This window comes from Camelina sativa, chromosome 9 (assembly GCF_030686135.1).
Source record: "Camelina sativa cultivar CO46 ecotype springtype chromosome 9, ASM3068613v1".
NCBI classification, from domain to species: domain Eukaryota; kingdom Viridiplantae; phylum Streptophyta; class Magnoliopsida; order Brassicales; family Brassicaceae; genus Camelina; species Camelina sativa.
Genome location: NC_141888.1, coordinates 23,638,064 through 23,661,798, shown reverse-complemented (window position 1 = coordinate 23,661,798; position 23,735 = coordinate 23,638,064). Strand labels below are relative to the sequence as shown.

Genomic DNA, 23,735 nt, shown 5'->3' with positions numbered 1-23,735 from the left:
CAAGAACTACTCGATGAGGTAACTGGACATAGAAGCGAGAAAGTGGTCATTCGGGTCGACAACAAATCAACTATTGCGCTCACCAAGAACCCTGTGTTTCACGGCCGCAGCAAACACATACACACTTGTTTCCACTTCATACGAGAGTGTATCGAGAATGAGCAGGTTAGTGTTGAGCATGTTCCTGGCAGTCTACAGAGAGCGGACGTTCTGACCAAGGCTTTAGGAAGGATGAAGTTTAAAGAGATGAGAACACTTATGGGAGTGTATGAGTTGAGTGAAGATGATGATTCCAAGCTTAGGGGGGAAAATGTTGTAAGCTTGCAATAACTTGAGGATAAAGCCAAAGTATATTTAGGAGAATCTAAATATACATGAGATAAGGATTAATATGTTTTGGGAGAATCTAAAATATATTTGGTTGTACTAATCCTATTGGGTTTTGTTTTTGGTTTTCTTCTATATAAGGAGGTGCTAGTTTGTAGCACAACTTATGAGTTTTGAGCTTAAGGTTTTGAGCTATTTTCCTTAAGATTAATAAGAGAGTGATTCTTATTATAGCACTTGTGTTCTGTTCTTGATTCTACATAATTTGTTAACACTCTGTTTTTCATATTCTAATAGTTTTGTTGGACTTGTATTCTCTCCTTAGGAGAGTAACAAAAACATTTATATGGCCAAAAGAATTCTCCATGCCCCGGAACTCAGATTAATCCGAACTTAATAGTAAACAACACATATTGGGTTCACAGATTTCAATCCAAATTAACACCTTAGTTCTGGCCAATCCTGTACGATTGAATTTACAAAAGTTTTTTTGTTCCAACCCACTTGTATTATGTGCTATGTCCTTAAGTTCCGAGAACAATTTTATTGTTTAGTCTTTAAGATAACAATCCCTAGGAATAACTATTTAATATACAAAAAACAATGAATAGAGTACAAAGAAGTAGTAGATGTCGCCGAGGTTGAGGTGAGGACCACGCATCATATATTCTTAATTGTACACACTACACAATTTGAAAAAAAAAGACAGAAAAATCTATAAATTATGCGTTCGTGTTAAAGTATTTTGCATAAAAAGGGGCCAACCAAATGTTTTACCGTATTGAAAATGTTTCTGACATCATGATAAAAACCAGCATAACTATTACCTCTTTCTTTTTATCATCCATTGAAATCGTAGTTTAAATGTAGACCACATATAAATCCTCACCTTTAATCATTTAAAAAAAAAAACAAAAAAAAAGCTTGACCTAGAAATATTAGTACACCAATCGAATTTTTTGGATCACTAAACTAATTCTCAACAATTTTAAAGTACAGTTCTAACTTCTGAACCAAAAGTAAGATGACGACAAAACACAAGTAGGAATGAAACTAAAGTTTTGGTTACAAAATATAGAAGAATTAAATTTGACAAATATTGTATAATGTCATATTTATTTTCAGCTTCAAATTTTATAAAGTATAAAAGAAAAAATCAATTTTAGTTATACTCTTACAAAATATAAAAAATTTAGTATTCAATGAGCTTAAGAAGGATTTAGTATGTATAATCCCTTTAAATGTTATGATCATATATGTAAATCTAGAACTAAATGTAAACGTATTTATTAAATTAAAATGATAATAAAATCTACCAAAATATATCTATATAATAATAATGTAGGGACTAGGGAGGCTGTAGGTATATTACGTAGGAAATAACCATCGTTCATTGGCGTGGTTTGACAAGTAGAGACGCAACTAGCAAGGTTAGACTCGTCATTCCAGCTTCGAGTCATATGATTTGTTGACAAAAAGGATGAGATTGTAATTTCAAGAAACAACAAAAAAAACAATTGTTTAATCGGATCGACTATTGAACTCAAAATGCTATAAACTCGTCGCCGTTGCTTCAAGCTCCAAGGCGTGTCCAAGTCTCTCAAGTCTTTCTTTGCATCTTCTTCAATACCAAATCCTCAGTTTCCATATTTTTCATTATCTTCTCTATAGTCACACTACTCAACATATTTGGTTACATAGATAAAGCTCGTGTGAAGAAGTCTTGAGAGATCCGTACACAAAGCTCATCGGACGTTACTTTTTTGCTTCTGAGCTTGACGAACATATTAAGGTAATTCATATTTTTTTTTGTTTTGTTATACAAAGTGTTTTTTTTGGGTAATTATAAAACAGAGTTTTTAAGTTTTCTTATATTTTCTCGTCCGATGGTCAATATGGTATATTCTAAAGATTGTTACAGATTATGAAGAATTCTTCAAATCGTAATATACGTGCGTCTTCGTCGTTTAGATCTCTTTCTTCATCGTCCTCGAGGGTTCTTTTCTATGTTTTTAGCATTTTTTTTTCTAGATTCGAATCTCAATTGATTCTGTTCTATTTTTATTTTTATAATCTGTACTAATAAAACTTAATTTGAATATTTCAAGGATATTTTTGTTTTTGTTGCATCAATAAAAAATAATAATTATCCACATAGATAAACTTCTAAATATCACGATATACTTTTGATGAATTTTCCAAGCTATGCAATTTGCACTCTAAGGAATATTCCTTAAAATATACCAATTTAGAGGTAGTCATAACTCATTATTAAAGGTAAAGAAAATTTAGGGTAAAAATTTAAATAATGAAGGTAACAAATCTGATTAATTATTAAAGTAAATCCAAAACACTTCAATAATAGTTTCCTCTTGAGAGATTTATAGAGACAGTACAAGTACAATCAATGATCTGTCACTAGTTTCGACACGTTTCAAGAGATTCCTCGCTAGATGTAACCTTTGCGTAACGCCAAGAGTTGTAAAAGTATAATTCTCTATGAAAATTATGGAATATACTCTCTTTTTGAGATTTTTCATCTAATACTAATATTTATTTATCTAACCTTTCAGAGATTTGAGATTTGAGAATTGAAGAACAGAGTATTCATGGGTTCGTTGATGCAATCTGAGCCAGAGATGGAGAAGAAACCAGTAGGGATTCGATTCTTGGAACGTATCAAAGGCTCAAAGCTTTCTTACAATGCTTACCAAGCCGTAGTGTTAATCGTGACGTTTCTCGCTTACGCTAGCTACCACGCTGCGAGAAAAACAACAAGCATTGTGAAGAGTGCTCTTGATCCTCAGTCTCCAGATACAGGTCTTAACTCACTTCTTTTGAGATTCACTTCTTTTGGATCCTCCTCCTCTGGTAAATTAGAAGGTGGTGGTTGGGCTCCGTTTAATGGACCAAATGGTACGGTATTGCTCGGTGAGATCGATGTCGCGTTTCTTGCGGTTTACGCTTTCGGGATGTATTTCGCTGGTCATTTAGGAGACAGGATGAATCTAAGGATCTTTTTGACGGTTGGAATGGTTGGTACAGGATTGTTTACTTCTCTGTTTGGAGTTGGTTACTGGGCGAACATTCATAGCTTTTACTATTTCTTGATTATGCAAATGTTAGCTGGATTGTTTCAATCTTCGGGTTGGCCATCTGTTGTTGCTGTGGTTGGAAACTGGTTTAACAAGAAAAAGAGAGGTTTGATCATGGGAATATGGAATGCTCATACTTCTGTTGGTAACATTACTGGCTCCTTGATCGCTGCTGCTATGTTGAGATATGGTTGGGGATGGTCTTTTGTTGTTCCTGGTGTTGTCATCGTGTTGATTGGTTTGGTGAACTTCGCTTTCTTGCCTGTTAGTCCAGAGCTTGTTGGAGCAGAGCGAGATGAGGATGTTGTTTCCTCGTCTGAGAAGATCGGAAACTCGGTTAACGAGCCGTTACTATTGAGCTCGTCGGATTCGGAAACCGATGACAAGAAACGAGCTGTTGGATTCATTGAAGCCTGGAAGATTCCAGGAGTTGCGCCTTTCGCGCTCTGTTTATTCTTTGCTAAGTTGGTTGCTTACACTTTCCTCTACTGGCTCCCTTTCTACGTTAGCCATACAGGTGATTTTTGTGCACATTACTGAGTTAGTACAAAACCACTAGCTAGACTAGTTGTTCTGTTTATGTAACTGATTAGATTTTTTTTGTATGTGAAAATTTGCAGCTATTGAAGGTGAGTATTTATCAGACGAAACAGCGGGGAATCTTTCGACAATGTTCGATGTAGGAGGTGTGGTTGGAGGAATCATGGCTGGTTACATTTCAGACAGAATTGGAGCAAGAGCGATTACAGCTGCTAGTTTCATGTACTGCTCAATCCCAGCTTTGTTCTTCTACCGTAGCTACGGACATGTATCGTTATTAGCCAACGCCTCACTCATGTTCCTAACCGGGATGTTGGTAAACGGACCTTACGCTTTGATTACAACGGCCGTTTCAGCTGATCTTGGAACACATAGCTCGTTGAAAGGAAACTCGAGAGCTTTGGCTACGGTAACGGCTATAATCGATGGAACGGGATCCGTAGGCGCGGCGGTTGGACCGTTGCTAACGGGTTACATATCGTCTAGGAGTAGCTGGACCGCGGTTTTCACAATGTTGATGGGAGCTGCGTTTGTGGCTGGACTGTTGTTGACTAGGCTGGTTATGGCCGAAGTAGCCGAGAAGATAGCCGAGTCTAGGCCATCGGAGGAATGTAGAACTCCCGTGGACCACGAACAGGGTCACGTGATGGAAGTATGATCATCAACTTATGATCGCCATTTTTTTGGTTGCGTTTTAAGTTGTGTGTAATTTTCTTAGGGGAGATCTCGGACCGGAGTTCAGGTCTGTGGGAATTTGTAAACATGTAATCTGTATTGTGATGTAAATAATTTAATATATATTACCGATCTTGATTTGATCAATTTCTCAAGAAATGAATCTCCAAATTGCCGTGGCTTCGAGAAGATTAACTTGGTTCTGCAAAATGACACATAAAATTATGCCAAAATTTATTAACGATATGTAAGTGATAGTAGTTCAACGGTTAACAATTTGTTAATACTAACAAATTCATTTATGTTTGCAGCCGATGAGGTGAACAAAATCATTTGTGGAATGGAACTGTTTTTTATTTACCATTCATAAATTTGTTCGTAAAGTAGTATGGACCAACCAAAAAAGAGAGAAAAGAAACTGCCATGGACCAACAATAAATTGATCCGCTACCAATTATTGTCAAATCTATAAATCAAATGGTCTAGTCTATTGATTATTTGGTCCACTTTTTGTTAGCAGTTCAGAATCAAATGGGGAGATCTTTTATGGCCGTATAACAAAAATATATAGAGGATACCATGCGACCATGTTTTTCATATGTTTTCTTAGTTCAAAATAAATTGGTACGCCACTCGGCAAAGGATTCTCATCAAATATGCGTGGACGTCAGAACAACCAAGTGGAACACATATAATCGATACGAACCAAAACATTAATATATACCATCAATCCATCATGTCATTTGTATTAAATTTACCTTCAGTACTATAATTATAGTCATTTTTATATCATAACGACTGTAAGCACTCTGATTATAATATAAATAAATAAACATAAATTAAGGACATTAACTAAGGTGGAAATCTACGTACCACTAAGGACCACAGCTTCTGATATTCAGTATTTGATATCGTGGTTTTAGACCACTACATTTGATTAGTGATTTGTTTAATAATAGCATAAAATGTATAAGACTAACTAGTGTGTCTTCTAAATATGCATGGACCACATTCTTGACAATTCAAAAATAATTAAATGCACACACACACAACCGTGTAATTGATAATGATAGGTTAGGTACATTATAATCAAATTAAGTAATCGGATCCCACTAGAAGCTGCGTAATTATACACATGACGTACGAAATTTCTCGATTGAGAAAGCTTAATATTTTATTTAAACAATCACTTCGATGTACTGTTTATACGAAGAGTTAAAATTGATTCTTTAAAGCCAATTAAACCGCAAACTCTAGTGGTTTTATGTTATTTTATGTAGATACAATCATTCTAATTTTCAACTACTTGGTTTGTGTTGTGGTGTACTAATAACAAATTTTCAATATCATTTACTCATTTGAGGCTACATGTTAAATTCTTACGAAAACTTGAATCATAAAACTAAAATTAACTTGTTAAAATAATACTAATTTACACGTCCGAACGAGTACGACTGAATATATTATTTGCTCCAAGTCCAATGAAAATATAGGAGAACCACTTCATTGAACATGACATGGCATCAGTTTTCATATATACGTTTTTTTTTTTTTTTTTTTTTTTGAACAAAAAGTTTTCATGTATACGTAAATCATAATTATCACGAGATCACCGTAGAGACTATAATTATTTGGTGAAGAGTAATTACATAATAGCTAATGGACCTTACTTCAAACCCACATACTTGGGCCTCAACTAACGCATAATATGATAACATTGGACAGAACATTCACTACGGCACATATTATGTGGGCACGAAAAGGCACCTACGTAAAATCTCATGGTAACCGTCGCAACTTACTAGGCTACTACATTAGTAAGTTTCTACTATTTCAACATTTTAACATCCGAGAGGGGAAAAAACCGTTGATTGGGATTAAGGAGATCGAGAGAATGAAGGCAAATATAAACTCAGTCTTGGAGAAGAAACTTGAAGAACTCGAGTCTCTACTTGAAGTAGTCACTTTTACCAACGAGGATGATCCCAATCTTCGGAAGATACAACTTGGAATTTTATTTGTGAGGACCCTTTTAACGGCTGAGATTTCGTCCCGACGGATGCATGTAGAAGGAGAAGAAGACGTTGAAGAAAGGTTTCAGTGCATAGCAAAGAGGTTAACCGAAATAGAGGCTTCTATCATCAATCAATGGCCCGGTCACCATGATAATGGTTCATCGATCGAACCGGAAATGGAAAGTTTGGAAACTAACGCTGGTATTGTCAACGATGATACCGGTGCGGATTACTCGTCGGTCGGATCCTGTCTTAACGAGTCTTGTAAAGCAGAAGAAGAGAAGAAGGATGATGTAGTAGAGGCTGATGAGCAGTGGCTTATGTTTCAAGATGCGTTATCGGAGGAGATGAGAGAGATTAAATTTCCGGTGGTGGGCACGGTTAAGGAAGAGGTGATGGATAGAAAAGTTAATGGGAATGGGCGGGTGTGTTTTAGGGCTTTGGTTTGTTTCGGTTTTATTGGTTTGGTTGGTTGTACGATTAGTCTAGTTGGTTATATTGGTAAAAGTAATGACACATTTTTTCTTACCCCTACTTAGATGACTTTTTGTATCGTCTTACTCTACTTATGTTTGCTTTGTTTTACATATTTGTCAACCAAATTAGCATTCTTCTCACTTTTATAGTCACACAAAAATATATATAATACATATTACAATTTGGCTTCATTAGAAATACAGATGTAAGATATTTTGGTGTTGAAGTCATACAAAACGGTTCCTTGTTTCAAAAGATCAAAAACAACCAGTAATAACTAGGCAAAGAGAGAAATGGTAGAAAAGAAACGTAGGTATGATACTTGTAAGTTCTTCTCACACCACAATAATAGACCTAGACATAGATGTATTAAATTTAGCGTATACTATAGAAATATCCATTGCTACCGATCATTGCCGAATAAGTAAATGCCATGAAGAAAGTGGCACGCGCACCCTTTGACAAATTCATATATTAAATCATTAATCATCCAAGGCCCTAAGCAAATTCCAAAAAAAAAACGTATTTGGTTTCACAACGCATATGATGATGCAAGCGGTACATTTTATGATTGATTAAAGCTTGTGTTTCAGTTTTCAAGAAGTTCCAAATGTAGCGTACATCAGATGCATTTTAGACCGTTGTCTCTATAATTAGAATGTTTTTGGTTGAAAATAATGTAAAAAAAAGTGATAAATAAATCAGTAATAAATAAACAAGATCACATACACACAACATTAATTGTATAGTCTTAGGTGTAGAACATGTCAATTCTCCTCACAACCCTGACTTGAAAGGCACGCCAGTGGCTGGCAACCATGAACCGCCGGCGATAAGGCTTCCCACGGTAAACCGAGAAGCAACTTGAGTGCTCGTTATAGCGTGGAATCCTTTCCACCGGACCCGCCATCTCGTGGAAGACCCCGGCCCAAAATTTTTGTACTCTCCATAGAAAACAGTATTGAGAGCAAAATTGGATCCTCTTAACCAAGGAGACCATCCCAAGGGGCTGATCGAGTTGTCGATGTAGGTCTTCATGATTGTGACACGAGAATAAGCTTGCCACGGTCGGCCTAAATAAGTCTTGTAAGATCGAATCACAGGCTTCAAATCAGAAGCCGCGATTATCCTTGAGCTATGGATGGTTATTCCTGTGTTCTGGAAAGGGTCACCCCGGCCTTGGGCGGTTATAATGTTGGCTTGGCCATGGAGGGGTCGGCGTACGAGAATCATGCAGTTTTGAAACACAACAGCTGCGTTTCCAAAGATGAAGTCGATGGTGCCTGAGATGTAACACTCCCTAAAGAACTGACGTTGTGAGTGAATGTAGAGAGTGTCTTGGAATCCATGGATACCAACTCGGTAGAAAACAGAGAGGTCAGAGGACGATCGAACCGCCACAGCTTGGCCGCGTAATGGTCCTGCCGTGTTGATGAATGTCATGTCCTTTGCTACAAACCTTTGGCCTCCAAAGCCTTCAAAAAGAAGTTAGAAAAAAACATATTAGTACCATATTAGAAGTCTTAAGTCGGATTTAGATTTTAAGATAAGAGTTTGAACCGGCGGTTGCAGAGTTATAGGTGGTGTATCCGTGCTGGACGCTTCGACCACTGGTGATGACTGTTTTTCTCTCACCGTCGCCGACGAGCATGATGTTGTGGTTATCGTTGCCAACATCGATGTTCTCTCTGTAAACACCTTTCTTCACATATATGACAAATCTTGACTTGTATCTCCTTCTTGCTGCGAAGTTTATGGCAGCTTGTATTGACCGGAAATGGCCAGACCTGTCTAGTGAAACCACTAGGTGTGGCCTCCTTTTGGCTAAAGAGGCTGATACGATCAAACGTCTCTCGTGTCTTGAGACCCAGCTTGGGAAGAATTCTTTGTGGTTTGCTTCACAAACCAAACAGATTGGAATTAATTTGACTGTGTTAGAAAAATTCATGTTACAAAATAACCTTTAAAAAAAAAAAAAAAAAAAAAATTACCGTCTAAGATGGAAAAAGCTAAAGGTGTCTTTTGGAGAAAAAAATAATAATGGTACATAACCTAAGATGTTAATCAGTATTCATGATTAATCTGATCACGTGTGAACAAAGATTACGATGAACGTAACACTTTTTATACTTTTTGCCGAGAACACTTATTATAAGCAACAAAGATTGATTTGTGGAACAGATTGGTGTATTCGTAATTAAATGAGGAAAATCTGATTAACCAGTTGAAGTAACTATAATATTTTTTTCTTTCACTAAAGTAATTATAATACTAATACAGTATAATAGAACATACCAGTCGTCTGATTATGTTGCTTCATGAGAACTCCATTGACGGCCAAGCAGTTTCCAATCAAATCTGACAAGTTCTTGTTGGAGATCGCCGGCATGACGAAATCTGAGACGTTAAGATCCTCGGATCCGGAACGGCACGTCTCGATGTTGGTCTGAGCCGTGCTTAGCCACGTCTGTGCGTCGAAGTCCGTACACTTGACATCATTTGTAGCCGCCGGGTTAAGTCCCTTGAGCGTTCGGTTCAGCTGAGCCACCGTATTTTGGAACAGGTTTACGCAGTCTGACCAAGCGGCCTTCCTTTGGTTGTTGGTGCAGCTCGGTCCGAACTTAACGGTTTGACTGTGTGTAATCACGGCTTGGTCAAGTGCTATCTTGACAAGCATTCGTAAGAACTCGGACCGGAACCTTGGTGGTCGGTTAATGTTGTTGTGTGAGCTCTTCTTGAAGTAGTAATTGCATGTCTCGGCGTGTGGAGTCTTGTCGCACCACCATGTCATGTCACCGGAGACAGAGCCGTTGTTGGTTGGAGACGGTGGAGCCACTGGTCCGGGAGATGGCGGTGAGGCAGTAGGGGAACTCGAGGATGGGGTTGGGGATGGTGCGGTTTCCGGTGGTGGGGTAACATTATGATCCCACGGAGGAGGAGCATCGGTTCCACCGGTGAAGCTACTGTGGTGTACGGCGGAGGAGAACGGTAGAAGAAGAAATGAGGCCAAGAGGCAAATGTGAAAGATGCCTCTAAGCATTTTTTGAAGTTCTTGGCTATCAGTTTGTATGGGGAATTGGGAAATGTCATGGTGTGATGTCTTAACTAATTAAAGGGATTTTAGTTTCGTATATTAAATTATTTTAATGAGAAATTATTCTTATTATTGAGTTTGTGTGTATGTACTTTGCAAGTGATTGTTATTGAGGGGAGAACATGATGATGTGTGTTGTCTTTGCTTGGGATTGTATTCATATGATATCATGACTCATATTCTTATTTTTAGCAACATATAATTATAAAATCGTAAAATATGAAACACCTATGTAGATGTCCATAATTGATTCCATTACAATTATAAAAAATAGTTAGAAAAAAATGTCAAAATGAAAAAGAGGAGGTAAGGTGACTTAAAAGGAATAAGAAGAAGAAGTGTTTTTCCAATGTTAAAGTAACCTTTCCATGTGCTTTTAGCTCAGTTTCTACTCCTGTAGTTTCAAGCATACGCAAACTCTTACAATAATCTTTGTTTATGTTACTAAATTGATTATTTATTCTACATAATTTTATATTTGTATTAAATATCTCCGATGAGTATGTAACTTTTAGAGTTTACTTTTATGTTCTGACGTTGTCACCAGCTAGTGTCTTTATTGACCACCTAGTGTCTGGTTTTTCTCAAAGCGTTGTGAGTTATGACCACCTAGTGTCTCTTCCTTAGGGAAGGTGTTCATATAAAACCTTGGTATATTCACTGATCCGGACCGAACGAACCAAATACTAATGTTTGAATGGCATTGTTGAAAACAAAAAGTTTTCTTGAATATATAATTCTACCGTTACCATTTAAAATACTCGATATGGGTTGAGGTGAATCACCTAGGCAAACTATCATAATGTTACAAACTTACAATGATGTTTGTATACGTTACAGAATTACAACAATGTAAATGCCAAAACTGAAACTTTTCTTGATAACATTTTGGAATATATATGAAAGAACTCTCATCATCCATCAGGTCGAAGAAGTGTTTTCAGCTGAAACAGAGGAATCTTCCAAATACTCAGACCGAAGTTGCATAAGTAGTCGACCAAGATAGTTGAGCCCTTCTCCTTCTCGGCCACCTCCCCAGAATAGATCGTGCGGTGAAGACTCCACAAGAACCGATCCAGCAGTTGAGAGCAACATTGATTTCAAGTGAGGATAAGTCGAGAACTTGCATTTTAGAGCCATGTACATTACTTCTATCTTCACATCTTCCCAGTCACTCCGAACCTAAAACAATCATTAAAACAATCATTAACAAGATCAACGAAAACTGCTTTGATGCTCGAAACTGGACAACTGAACTTTTCTACATACCAGTTCAGGTTTCTGTCTCAGCGTTGATCTGCCTATCAGAGCTGCCTCCTCTGGACTTCTAGCTGTTCTAATTTTCTCAACGCAGTCATGTGCCATCGGATTTTCGACCCCAACAAACTTGTTTGCCTTCAGGATTTTGGAAAAGGATTCAGAGATTATGTTATTTAATGAAAGAGAGCAAGATATCATTTTACATGGACCATTGAGTGGTACCTGATAGTAATGCTCAACACTGGGCCAGGTCATGTAATCATCATTCTCCTCTCCACAGGGCATTCGTATTGGATGCGGAGAAAAATTCGAGAAACTTCCATAAAGGTCCCATGTTTTGTAGAAGAATATGATACTAGATTCAAAGGGGTTAACACTAGGATCAATCTCGACAGTTGCGTCCTCTGATGGGATAACAGGTATAAGGTCTGGTATGGGTTGAAGAAACCCGGTGACAAGCATGTCGGGGCCAACCTGTAGTTTTCAAGGATTTAGATTAACCCATGGTACTAAGAGGCAAGGTTAGTTAATGTTTAAGTCAAGAAGCGTAAATATTACCTGCTCATAGCAAACATCCATTAGATTCAATGCTTGTGTCATCTCTACCATCCCAAGTTCACCAACAGGAGAAGGCGCATTCCTCCCACCGATTATTTTTGGGGCAACGAAAGCAACAACCTGAAAAACGAATTACATTGAAAGAAATACAGTCTTACACAGTTACACCTTCATAAGTAGCAAGCTATAAATACAAATCTCACAGGTAAAAAATGAGATTAAGCCAGACAAAAGCATAAGATGAAGTATGGAAATAGTAAAATGGGTACCTTGTGGATGACGCTGGATGATATAGCAGATGCAGCTAATGTCCCCCCACACTCCCATAGAATGGAGAGATACCCACGAAGATGGAAATATTCCATAACTTCTCTTGGATTCAACATGTCAAACTCCACAACTTCAACACCTTTGGACGCAAGAAATTTCTGGAAACTCTTTCTCGCACCTCTTTGTGTAACAATTATGGTAGGCACTTCCGAGACATCCCAGAGATGGGCTTTCTCAGGAAGATCAAGACTCTGAGTCATCACAATTCGTGTAGGGGTGTGACCTTGTCCATGTCTTGCAGTCAATCGAGGATCTGCAGTTAAAAAAATTGTACAACTCTGTTGTTATATTTCAGTTTTAGGTACCCATAAAGATTCAAGATTTGAGGTAAAATATTTACCATCTTGGCGTACAGTGTTGCCTCCAACTATCACAGCATCACTTCCTCCTCGCAACTCAAACACTCGGGTTCTAGAGAGTTTACTACTTATCCATGCTGCATGTCCACTACTTGCTGCAATCTTACCTATCAATAAACCAAAAAAAACCTTTAGCCCCAACTTCCATCTACTCTAGGACTAACATATAAAAAGCAGGTTGATATAATTACCATCAAGAGTCATGGCATACTTAAGAACAGAGAACGGAACGCGAGAACAAGCTCTATGAATCAAAGGAGCATTCACAAGAAGACACGATTTCCGAGCATCCTGTAAGAACTTGCACATTTAGTTACCAAAAAATACATAATTCACTTCAAATTGAAGAATAACAGACATAGATTATTACCTCAAGAACTTTACTCTCAAAGTCTTCTCCAAGAACATTCACTTCAATCCCTTGACTTCTTAATTCACGAATTGCAGATCCTCTTAGATGTTGTAAAGGATGCCTTATTCCAACAACAACTCTTTCAATTCCTGCCTAATCTACACAATGCATTTCTTCGACTCAAACACAATATTATCACATTGTTCATCATTTATCACATATCATTGGATTTATACTCAGAAGCAAAACCTGAACAAGAGCAGATACAGCAGCATGGTCGCCGTGACAATCACCAGGCTCCATGTTTAAATAAGCCGTGGAGCCTCTACAGAACTCTCCAGCAGCTTCAACAGCCAACGCTTCTGCCGGTTTAGTGCCTTGAGCGTAGAGATATCCTTCTCCAGCGACTTTACCAGAGGAAGTAGCGATTACACATCCGAAATTAGGGTGAGGTGAAGTAAGTCCGGCTGACATTTCAGCCAAATCAACAGTGCGTCGGATAAAGGCGGCGTCTTTCGCGTGGTGGTTACGACCATTGTCGCCGTTAGCTAGAGTGGCTCTGCAGATTAAGGGAGACGAACTAATTCGTAATGAAAGAGCCATAATTGGAATCAATTGGCCTAATCTGTGAAAAGAAGAGAAGGGTTTAAAGATATGCAATGTCCTAAATGTCAAAATCGTGTAACTCACTCAGAGCTCTAAACAAAATCAAATCTTTCGTCTTGTTCCCTAAACCGTAAGTAAAACCCAGAAACAAAAGATCAAAACTTTACTCGTGTTCCCTGAATCAAAACAGAAACCCGTATAAACCCTATTCTCAAAATCTATCAATGTCGCTGACCTGAGAAAAAAGGGTATAAGAAACTGAAGAGATCGAAGTCGGCGAAGAGAGAGAGAGCGAGATCCTCAAAGCATTAAAGTGACATCAATCCAAATGCGAAATCACTTTAGAACATCCATTTCCTCATCTCCATAACTAAGAAAATTTAAAACAAGTGAGAAGGGGACGAAGAGTGGGTTGCGAGAGAGAGAAGAAAAGCTGAAGCAGAGAGATGAAAGCAGAGGTGTAGTCAGTCACTTGGGCTCACGACACATAAGGAAGAAGCCCACTTAGGCCCAATAGCCAGAATTCTGTTCATTACACTATCTCCGTGAGTGTGATCTAAGAGGAGAGATCGACGACGAGAGATGCGAATCAATTACTACGTTGGATCGAGGGTTAGGGATAAGATGCGTGAGAGAGAGAGTTTGGATTTGTTAATTTCGGTTTACATACATTCAGTTGAGATTATTTTCGGTTTCATATGGTTTTAAGTTTTAACTTTTAACAATTGATTGATTTTCTGCTGCTTTGGTTTTTGTGAACTCATCGGTCATCACTTCTTTTTAACCAAACTCATTAAAACCCAAATTGACTAACTCAATACGTTCATGGTTTAGGTTTGGTTGAGTTGACTCACAAATGTGGAACTATTTTGACATCTCTACTCTAGACATTGGAATGTATTAAGGCAAGAGTTGTAAACAAACCCTTCGAAGACTCTAAGAATATCATAAAACCATAAGCAACATATGAAGTCCGATTTCGGCTTTGAAAATGGTGGAGACGTTACACTTATAATTTGTTAACGACACTCACACTAGCATCAGCATGGATCTTTTTATTATAATGCATTACTATTTTGAGTTTTATTTTGAATAATAATAAATTTAACGACAATGATAAAGGTAGGTGTACTCATTAAGTCCATGAGACCACAGTTATTCCTATATAACATATTTCTCAGGCATTGGTCTTATATATGCAGTAGCACTTCATGTCTCCTTTTGCGCTTACTTTCTCGCAAAGACCGACTGATCCTTTCCACGTTTTGATACACATAGCATTACATTTTTCGAGAGAGCATGTCAATATTTTATTTGAATATGTTGTGTCATTTGGTGACGCTCCTATTACTGTAACATATACAACATAAAATCTCAATATTATTTTTCATAAATCAAATATATTATCTTTGCTTGAGTGATTATGTTTAAAAAAATGTATACTAGCTAGTTAGATTATAAGTTTTAAACTCAATACTAATAGGCAATGCATCAAGTGGTCAATATGCTTTTATACTAGTTATATATTTTCGCATATAGTTGATGTAAGATTTTCATACACTCTCTTTCGAGATAATAGCACTTTTAGCTATTAGTATGGAAAAAACCCGTCAACCCTCTCTCCCTTAACACGAATACCATGATTTTATGATTCTATAAAGGACATAAGCCAATTTATTTATTGTCAACAATTTTGAGTTGAAAATCCATATTCCTAACATAATATCATAGTTCGAAGACAAGTTTCCCTTTAATCAGCTAACACATAAAATAGTATTTAGTCACCTCGCTTATTAGTGAAAAAAACTGAAATTTCTTTAGTTTTGGTATCGATTTGACAGAAAATAAGTAAATCAGTATCATAGAATTTTATACTAAAAATAATAACTTTGATACATATTTTATATGAGATAATTTAATTGATAATTTTGATACATATTATATATGAGATAATTTAATTGATATTTTAAACAAATAATATGGTAATCATAATCAATTTCTTTTATAATGATAATGTATAACAAATTTATTTTGAATGTTTATACAAACCTTGCACAAGAAGGATGTAGATAGTTAGTACGGTTAAGAAGACTTGAAAAAGTTTCTTCATCTTCGACACTATAAATGAATTGGAGTTGGTTAAAATTTTACAAAGAACATGTTACTTATATATATAGTTATATCTATTCAACAATCATGGATACCTAATTCAACCAAATTTAATTAAATTTAATTTAAAGAGATCTTGTTTCCAATAATCCAGATTTTATTCTGATTTAATCAGACAAGAAAAAAAAGAAAAAAAAAAAAGTGCAGATTTAGTTACCTGAAGGATTTTCCCTAGTCCCATGTCATCAGCGAGTATTCCACCACCTTTCTCTTTTGTATGCAATGACCAAAGCCAATTAATCCCTTCCCTCTGATGTGGATATAAAATAGTTATGTTGTTTTAAATTAATCCATATTTTTGCACATATATATATATATATTAATTGGGAAAATTTTAAAAAATAAATAACTTTTTTTTTTGAATAAACAAAAAAGAAATAATCTTTAAAATGTAAAATATTACATATGATGCTATATTGACATTATTGTATTAAAAAGAGCAAAAAATATCAAATTAAAGAAAAATAGTCAATTTACTTATGCGGAAACTGTGATTTCCAAAACAAACAAATGCATTAATTATTTTAGTTATTATATTTGAAAGATTTGGATAAGATTGAAATTTATGACTTTTATATCATCTTTGTTGGATTGTATGTTTTAATTATTTTGAATTATCATACATATACATATAATTTTAATTTTCTGCATATATTGTTATTCAAATTTTTGTAAACAAAATTATATTACACAAAATAGATGAGCGAAACAAAGTGTCTTCAATGTTTCACATTGGTTTAAAATTTGGCTAACGCTTGCGAGTCTACTCAAAACATGACTAAAAGTAGTTTAGATCCAAGTGAGCAAACAGCTTGACTTATCATGCGTTCAATTTTTTTTTAGTTCTTTAGTTGAACTAATAATTTTATCGAATATAAAAAATATTTTCAAATTTATAAAATATTATGAATGTTTAAATTATAAAATTTTAATATATAATAACATCTAAACACTAGAAAAATTAAAATATTATTAACTGTTAAGACTTTTCAACTTTTAGGTCTACCTTCCACAAACCATAACTGTGCCAATATTATACAATGCTAAAGCATTAGTTTTTCAGGGCAAAGGTATATGCAATAACATTTCATGTCCCCTTTTGTATTTACTTGCTCACAAATACCGGTTCCTTTCCACGTCCTTGTACATATAGATTTACATTCTTCAATAGGACATGTCCTTTGTTTATTTGAAAAAATCTTATGACAATGTGTCATCGCATTCAGTGACACTCCTTTCCCTATAATATAAAAAGCACATAATCTTAGTCTTTATGTACATTTAAAAACAATATAATTTTGATTCATTAACTATTCTTAAATGAAAAGTATAGTTAGATTAAGCAGTTACAACTCATAAGTGATTAACAACAAGTGGATTGACTAATGTTTTTATAAGTTATTTTGCATTTTTTTGATATGAGATTACATCATATTTTTTACCCATAAATCTCGACATATTCCATCATGTGTTTCCAGCGAGATCATGTAATATATTTTACATAAGATAGTTTCGTACTATAAAGATATAATATAATATATGTAATTGATTCTAAATAATTATACAAATGTACCTTGCACAAGAAGGATGTAAATAGTGAGAATGGCAAACAAGACTTGAAAGAATTTCTTCATCTGTGATAATGCAGGACTTGAAAGATAATGAGATGTTTTGCAAAGAACATGTAATACATATAAATATATATAGTAGTTGTATGTATTCAATATTTGTATCATATTCAACCAAAATTGATTCAATTCCATTTAAAATGATTTTTTATATAACTATTATTCCAAATTTATTTCTGATTTAATAGGATATTGTTTTACACTAATCCAGATTAGTAGTAATCCAGATTAGTAGTTGTATGTATTCAATATTTGTATCATATTCAACCAAAATTGATTCAATTCCATTTAAAATGATTTTTTATATAACTATTATTCCAAATTTATTTCTGATTTGATAGGATATTGTTTTACACTAATCCAGATTAGTAGTTGTATGTATTCAATATTTGTATCATATTCAACCAAAATTGATTTAATTCCATTTAAAATGATTTTTTATATAACTATTATTCCAAATTTATTTCTGATTTAATAGGATATTGTTTTACACTAATCCAGATTAGTAGTTGTATGTATTCAATATTTGTATCATATTCAACCAAAATTGATTCAATTCCATTTAAAATGATTTTTTATATAACTATTATTCCAAATTTATTTCTGATTTAATAGGATATTGTTTTACACTAATCCAGATTAGTAGTTGTATGTATTCAATATTTGTATCATATTCAACCAAAATTGATTCAATTCCATTTAAAATGATTTTTTATATAACTATTATTCCAAATTTATTTCTGATTTAATAGGATATTGTTTTACACTAATCCAGATTAGTAGTTGTATGTATTCAATATTTGTATCATATTCAACCAAAATTGATTCAATTCCATTTAAAATGATATTTTATATAACTATTATTCCAAATTTATTTCTGATTTAATAGGATATTGTTTTACACTAATCCAGATTAGTAGTTGTATGTCTTCAATATTTTTTTTTTTTTTTTTTTTTTTTTTTTTTTTTTTTTTTTTTTTTTGACAACAGGTTACAAGATTAGCTCAAACGAGCCAATGCGAAGGGAAATTGTTTACAAAGGTAACTAAATACAGAACTGTTCGAACACGTCGAGCCAAATTATCCGCTTTACCATTCTGCGTACGAGGGACATAGACTAAAGAAAACGAAGTAAACTCCTTTCTATCCGCCTGGATGTCCTCCAGATAAGGTGTGAAAGCTGGCCACTCGGAAGGCGAAGACACCATCTTCACCAGATCAGAGCAATCAGTAAGAAAAACAACGGATTGGTTGTCGGCTCCAATCATACAACGCATTGCCCAAAGAAGAGCTTCAACCTCCGCATGGAGCAGGGATAGACTGCGACGAGTATTTGAAGCTCCCATGGTAGTTTCATCTCCTGTGGGCGAGAGACAGAACCATCCTCGGCCAGAATACTGATCCGTCGACTTCCATGAACCATCCACAAAACAACGAAAACTCGAGTGAAACCTAGATAACCTTGGGACTCTGAATCCCCCAGCAAGAGCTATACCCTAAAAAGGTTGGTCCTCTAGAGGCCCTGCGACCTCTGTCTGAGCTTGGAACCAATCTTTAGCCTCGTCCTCCGCTAATCGCAATATTGCTATTGGGTTGGAATCCAAATTAGAGAAAAGTTTATCATTACGGGCTTTCCAAATATACCACAAAATCCATGGGAATCTATCCTGAAGGGGAATATCCTTGAACCGCCAAAAAAGAGAATCCATATTTGTGAACACTGATGCCGAGGGAAAAACACCCTGGACCGTCGGGAACTGCGACAGTGCCCAGACTTGTCTGGCTGGCGGGCATTCAAAAAGTGTATGGTTTATCCTCTCCTCGTCACACCCACAAAGGCCACATACTGAATCACAGTTAATTCCACGTTTTCATAGATTAGCTGAAACCGCCACACAACCCGAAATTACTTGCCACATAAAGTGACGTAGTTTAGGCGGACAACAGATCGTCCACACGAAAGCCTGAAGAGGTACATAGTTCGGCCCGACCACCGACGGGGCAGCCGCATCCGTGGTGCCAGACCGAAGAAGGTGGTACCCTGACTTTACCGTATAATTTCCTGACTTAGTAAAGTGCCAACCTAGCGAGTCTGGTTTGTCAGGCAACCGCAACGGTAAAGCAGAAATCAAGGCAACGTCTTCCGGTACAAAAGTAGTCGAAAGTAAAGCCATGTCCCAGGAATTTGAGTTCCTGTCAATAAAATTTTGAACAGAGAGAAAAGGGTCACACAACAACCCTGTGCCGATAGCTGGTCTCGGGGATTGAGCAGGGATCCACGGATCATTCCACACAGAAATGGAAGCACCAGACCCTACCCGTTTAATAAGTCATTTGTTAACCAGAGAGCGAGCTGAGATAATACTTCTCCATCCATAGGATGGTGAGTAAGATCTAATCGGATCCAAGGGATCCGAATGCCTATAATACCGGCCTTTAAAAACCCGTGCAAAAAGTGAATCCAGAACAGAAATTAATCGCCATAGCTGCTTCGCCAGCAGGGCGGTATTGAAATCATCCAAACCGCGGAAACCCAAACCTCCTTCCTTTTTATCCAGACATAGCTTATCCCAAGCCACCCAATGTAAACCCCGCGATTGACCAGAAGAACTCCACCAATAATTGGAAATAGCACTAGTTAATTTCCGCGTAACCGTCTTGGGCAATCGAAAGCACGACATCACAAAGGTAGGAACTGCCGTTGCCACCGACTTAATCATGACTTCCTTTCCTCCTTTTGAAAGGAGGCGAACTGGCCAACCACTAGCCCGTGATTGTAACCGGTCCTGAACATAAGAAAAGATTTGCGTTTTAGCTCCACCTAGACTTTCCGGAATTCCCAAATAAGTACCCATACCACCTATATTCGTAATCCCTAAGATCCCTTTTAACTCCTCACGGAGACCATGGTCCACAGTATGCCCAAATTGGACCGATGATTTCTGAAAATTTATCTGCTGGCCAGAAGCCCGCTCATACTTCTTAAGAATCTGAAGAACAACCTCACACTGCTCCTTTGTTGTTCGACAAAAGAACAAACTGTCATCCGCAAATAAAAGATGAGAAATAGCAGGACTAGCGGTAGAAACCTTAATACCCGTAATAAGCTTCAATATTTGGCTTAATTCAATATTTTACTATGTATTCAATATTTGTATCATATTCAACCAAAATTGATTCAATTCCATTTAAAATGATTTTTTATATAACTATTATTCCAAATTTATTTCTGATTTAATAGGATATTGTTTTACACTAATCCAGATTTTTTGCTCATTATGTATTTAAAAACCTTTGATTTTTATTCTCCATTATTGTAAAACACTAGAAACTGATTTGCCATGAATTTAATACTGTATCTTATTCCAGTTTATTGTACTTTTATAAAATATTTTATTTATTGTATATCTCTTATTCATAACTTTAACTTTACTTTCAATAATTAAAAAATTACTCTAAAGGGGAAGTAAATTTTACCATATGATATATAAACAAGTTTCCCACATAAAATTATTTTGACTATATTCCATGGCGACGTCGGAATCAGGTGCCAAGTGTTCCAAGAGCGTCTGTCTCTTCCACAGCGACGAGACTAGAGATCTCGCCGAGAGAATTGTATCGCAATCTGATTGCATCGAGCTACGAAGCATCAGTTGGAAGTAATTAAAACCCTCTCATCTCTCTATCTAATTCATTCCAGATTCGTGGGTTTGGTTTTCAAAAATTGATTATTATTATTATTATTATTTTTTGGACTTTCGAATGTGAGTTTCTTTGTGTTTTTTTGACCATGCGAGTTCAAATTCGATTCCTTGAGATGAGTTATTTAGGTTCTTGATCACTAAAGTAATCACAATCATTGTTGTTTGTTTTTTTATAGGAAATTTGATGATGGGTTCCCTAATTTGTTCATACCAAATGCTCGAGGCATTCGTGGGCAGCACGTTGCCTTCTTGGCTTCATTCAGCTCACCTGCTGTGATCTTCGAGCAGCTCTCGGTTATATATGCTCTGCCTAAGCTTTTCGTTTCTTCGTTTACACTTGTTCTTCCTTTCTTCCCCACTGGAACTTTTGAGAGAATGGAAGATGAAGGAGATGTGGCGACTGCTGTCACTCTCGCTAGGATACTCTCAAATATACCGACTTCGAGAGGAGGACCAACTAGCTTAGTTACCTTTGATATACATGCCTTGCAGGTCTTTGTTTACAACCATGATCAATCAATGCTCATGACTTCTCTCTTTTTTTGTTCTCTGTCTCGATGATTTCATCTTGATTTTGCCTGTTCTCTGTTTGGCTTTTGTAGGAAAGATTCTATTTTGGTGATACTATACTTCCTTGTTTTGAAAGTGGTATACCATTGCTCAAGAGCAGACTCCAGAGTCTACCTGATTCCGATAACGTAAGTCTCTTTCCCTCTGGTTGTCACATTTCTATCAGCTCTATCATGTAGAGTAGACATTTAACAAGATGTAATTCATTTTTGGTTGCTGTATGTTTCAGATATCTATTGCATTCCCAGATGATGGAGCATGGAAACGTTTCCACAAACAACTCCAACATTATCCAACGGTAATACACAGACCGTATCGCCTTTGCTCCTTCATTAGCATCTTACAGTGTTGACCATTTTTGGAACTTAGCAAGCTTGGTTATTATCATCATGAGCTTGTACTTCAAGCTCACGTTAGATCTAACGCAAAACAAGCATTGCGTTAGATCTAACTCCAAAACAAGCATTGCATCATCCAATCTTAGAACAGCAAATTAGTACATTATTATCCCTTGACTTACCTAGTAGTATCCCCTTTGTCATTCAGATTGTTTGCAACAAGGTAAGAATGGGAGACAAACGGATAGTGCGTATCAAAGAGGGAGACGCTGAGGGAAGGCACGTTGTGATTGTCGATGATTTGGTTCAATCAGGTGGCACACTAATTGAATGCCAGGTTCTGTACTCAGATTCAACTCTCAAAAGTTTTAACTCTGTTCTCACTTCACTTATTCATAAACTAACCAGTAATTCTTGTTCCCTTCAGAAAGTCTTAGCTGCACATGGAGCAGCCAAAATTAGCGCATATGTAACACACGGGATCTTCCCAAAGAGTTCATGGAATCGTTTCAAGCTTGACACTAAAGGTGACAACTATTATACAAATGTTTTAACTCAGTCTAAACAGAATCATGTCTGTTTCTTTGCGACAATACTTAAAACCTTGTATTCATCTTTCCGTGGTGCAGGTGATCCCGCGGAAGGTCTGAGCTATTTCTGGATCACAGACTCGTGTGGGTTGACTGTGAAAGAGGTGATGAATAAACCTCCTTTTGAAGTTCTTAGCCTGGCTGGCTCCATCGCTTCTGCTCTTCAAGTTTAAGCTTCTGATATTCGAGTAGGAATCCAACTGCGAGTAATTTTTGGGTTTGGACAAAGCTGATTTATAAACTTTGGTGTATAGTCTCGATTGAAGCATTTTCCATTGAAAGAGGTTGTTTTGTTTAAAATTTTTATGTAGGAAAATCCAATAATGTAATAATAAATAATGTTTCATTTCACTTCTTTTTGTGTATACTTGACAGACATATAAATTCCTTTGGAAAATAATGCAGTGACAAACGTATACTAATGACACTGCATTATTTGGATTTTCTTATTACTATTTTTAGCTAGTTAAATTTAAGTTGTAATAATATGTATTTTTATATTCTCCAACAAAAAAAAAAGAAACAGAAGAAATATATTCTATCTTTAGTCTGTGACTTCAAATTTGCTTAGTCTGTGATTGTTAAAAGTCTGTGACTTTTAACAATCGATTCATTTGTGGTGGTTTGGTTTTTGTGAACTCATCAGTTCAGTCATCAGTTCTTTTTAACCAAACTCATTAAAATCACATCAGTTCAGTCATCAGTTCTTTTTAACCAAACTCATTAAAATCATCAACCTTTTTGTTCTGTTAACTCATTAAAACCCAAATTCATAACTCAATAAGTTCTTGGTTTGGGTTTGGTTGAGTTGACTCCCAAATTTGGAACTATTTTGACATATCTAAACATTGGAATGGATTATTAACGCAAAAACTGTAAATAAACCCTTCAAGACTCTAAGAATATCATCAAACCATAAGCAACATATGAAGTCCGATTTCGGCTTTGAAATTGGTGGAGACTTTACACTTATAATTTGTTAATGACACTCACACTAGCATGGATCATTTTATTATAATGCATTACTATTTTGAGTTTTATTTTGAAT

The 23,735-nt window shown here is 36.0% G+C and overlaps 5 protein-coding genes and 3 long non-coding RNA genes across 9 annotated transcripts; 4 read left to right on the top strand and 4 right to left on the bottom strand.

Annotated features, from left to right (window-relative positions):
• The first annotated feature begins 1,641 nt into the window (after window positions 1-1,641).
• LOC104711201 (putative glycerol-3-phosphate transporter 1) lies at window positions 1,642-4,796 on the top strand. The gene is made up of 3 exons (XM_010427881.3): window positions 1,642-2,119; window positions 2,901-3,939; window positions 4,043-4,796. Exons 2-3 carry the CDS (start codon window positions 2,937-2,939, stop codon window positions 4,618-4,620), a joined length of 1,581 nt encoding a protein of 526 aa, XP_010426183.2. The 5' UTR covers window positions 1,642-2,119; window positions 2,901-2,936; the 3' UTR covers window positions 4,621-4,796.
• A 1,690-nt stretch (window positions 4,797-6,486) lies between these two features.
• LOC104715361 (uncharacterized) lies at window positions 6,487-7,269 on the top strand. The gene has a single exon (XM_010432774.3). The coding sequence runs from the start codon at window positions 6,532-6,534 to the stop codon at window positions 7,189-7,191; it is 660 nt and encodes a 219-aa protein (XP_010431076.1). The 5' UTR covers window positions 6,487-6,531; the 3' UTR covers window positions 7,192-7,269.
• Window positions 7,270-7,790: 521 nt separating this feature from the next.
• Window positions 7,791-10,301, bottom strand: LOC104711200 (putative pectinesterase/pectinesterase inhibitor 33). The gene is made up of 3 exons (XM_010427880.3): window positions 9,425-10,301; window positions 8,690-9,025; window positions 7,791-8,604 (listed from the first exon to the last, which is right to left on the bottom strand). Exons 1-3 carry the CDS (start codon window positions 10,167-10,169, stop codon window positions 7,907-7,909), a joined length of 1,779 nt encoding a protein of 592 aa, XP_010426182.1. The 5' UTR covers window positions 10,170-10,301; the 3' UTR covers window positions 7,791-7,906.
• Window positions 10,302-10,994: 693 nt separating this feature from the next.
• Window positions 10,995-14,356, bottom strand: LOC104711199 (riboflavin biosynthesis protein PYRR, chloroplastic). 2 transcript variants are annotated; one of them, XM_087467334.1, is made up of 10 exons: window positions 13,924-14,356; window positions 13,332-13,707; window positions 13,101-13,240; window positions 12,922-13,021; window positions 12,712-12,837; window positions 12,311-12,624; window positions 12,042-12,161; window positions 11,706-11,957; window positions 11,493-11,618; window positions 10,995-11,405 (listed from the first exon to the last, which is right to left on the bottom strand). In XM_087467334.1, the coding sequence occupies exons 4-10, from the start codon at window positions 12,932-12,934 to the stop codon at window positions 11,145-11,147; spliced, it is 1,212 nt and encodes a 403-aa protein (XP_087323460.1). In that variant the 5' UTR covers window positions 12,935-13,021; window positions 13,101-13,240; window positions 13,332-13,707; window positions 13,924-14,356; the 3' UTR covers window positions 10,995-11,144. The 2 variants fall into 2 exon arrangements, with proteins under 2 accessions (XP_087323460.1, XP_010426181.1); XM_010427879.3 differs by having other exon boundaries at window positions 13,101-13,235; window positions 13,924-14,329.
• Window positions 14,357-14,703: 347 nt separating this feature from the next.
• Window positions 14,704-15,867, bottom strand: LOC104711198 (uncharacterized). Its single transcript, XR_755219.3, has 2 exons — window positions 15,738-15,867; window positions 14,704-15,038 (listed from the first exon to the last, which is right to left on the bottom strand). It is a non-coding gene; the product is annotated as an uncharacterized LOC104711198 (long non-coding RNA).
• A 668-nt stretch (window positions 15,868-16,535) lies between these two features.
• Window positions 16,536-17,035, top strand: LOC147938620 (uncharacterized). The gene is made up of 2 exons (XR_015567025.1): window positions 16,536-16,656; window positions 16,858-17,035. It is a non-coding gene; the product is annotated as an uncharacterized LOC147938620 (long non-coding RNA).
• LOC104711197 (uncharacterized) lies at window positions 16,811-17,795 on the bottom strand. Its single transcript, XR_755218.2, has 2 exons — window positions 17,431-17,795; window positions 16,811-17,097 (listed from the first exon to the last, which is right to left on the bottom strand). It is a non-coding gene; the product is annotated as an uncharacterized LOC104711197 (long non-coding RNA).
• Window positions 17,796-21,008: 3,213 nt separating this feature from the next.
• Window positions 21,009-23,045, top strand: LOC104715360 (ribose-phosphate pyrophosphokinase 3, chloroplastic). The gene is made up of 7 exons (XM_010432773.2): window positions 21,009-21,144; window positions 21,366-21,681; window positions 21,792-21,887; window positions 21,989-22,057; window positions 22,306-22,434; window positions 22,525-22,624; window positions 22,727-23,045. Exons 1-7 carry the CDS (start codon window positions 21,014-21,016, stop codon window positions 22,858-22,860), a joined length of 975 nt encoding a protein of 324 aa, XP_010431075.1. The 5' UTR covers window positions 21,009-21,013; the 3' UTR covers window positions 22,861-23,045.
• Window positions 23,046-23,735: the final 690 nt, after the last annotated feature.

Coding starts and splice junctions, on each gene's coding strand:
- LOC104711199 (XM_010427879.3), bottom strand. CDS start 13,685: ATGGCTCTTTCATTACGAATTAGTTCGTCTCCCTTAATCTGCAGAGCC. Junction 13,236..13,331: donor CTGTATCTGCTCTTGTTCAG/GTTTTGCTTCTG, acceptor TGTGTAGATTAG/GCAGGAATTGAAAGAGTTGT. Junction 13,022..13,100: donor TTGAGAGTAAAGTTCTTGAG/GTAATAATCTAT, acceptor AAGTTCTTACAG/GATGCTCGGAAATCGTGTCT.
- LOC104715360 (XM_010432773.2), top strand. CDS start 21,014: ATGGCGACGTCGGAATCAGGTGCCAAGTGTTCCAAGAGCGTCTGTCTC. Junction 21,682..21,791: donor TTGATATACATGCCTTGCAG/GTCTTTGTTTAC, acceptor TGGCTTTTGTAG/GAAAGATTCTATTTTGGTGA. Junction 21,888..21,988: donor GTCTACCTGATTCCGATAAC/GTAAGTCTCTTT, acceptor TGTATGTTTCAG/ATATCTATTGCATTCCCAGA.
- LOC104711200 (XM_010427880.3), bottom strand. CDS start 10,169: ATGCTTAGAGGCATCTTTCACATTTGCCTCTTGGCCTCATTTCTTCTT. Junction 9,026..9,424: donor GCAACATAATCAGACGACTG/GTATGTTCTATT, acceptor TGGTTTGTGAAG/CAAACCACAAAGAATTCTTC. Junction 8,605..8,689: donor CTATAACTCTGCAACCGCCG/GTTCAAACTCTT, acceptor TTCTTTTTGAAG/GCTTTGGAGGCCAAAGGTTT.
- LOC104711201 (XM_010427881.3), top strand. CDS start 2,937: ATGGGTTCGTTGATGCAATCTGAGCCAGAGATGGAGAAGAAACCAGTA. Junction 3,940..4,042: donor TTTCTACGTTAGCCATACAG/GTGATTTTTGTG, acceptor GAAAATTTGCAG/CTATTGAAGGTGAGTATTTA.
- LOC104715361 (XM_010432774.3), top strand. CDS start 6,532: ATGAAGGCAAATATAAACTCAGTCTTGGAGAAGAAACTTGAAGAACTC.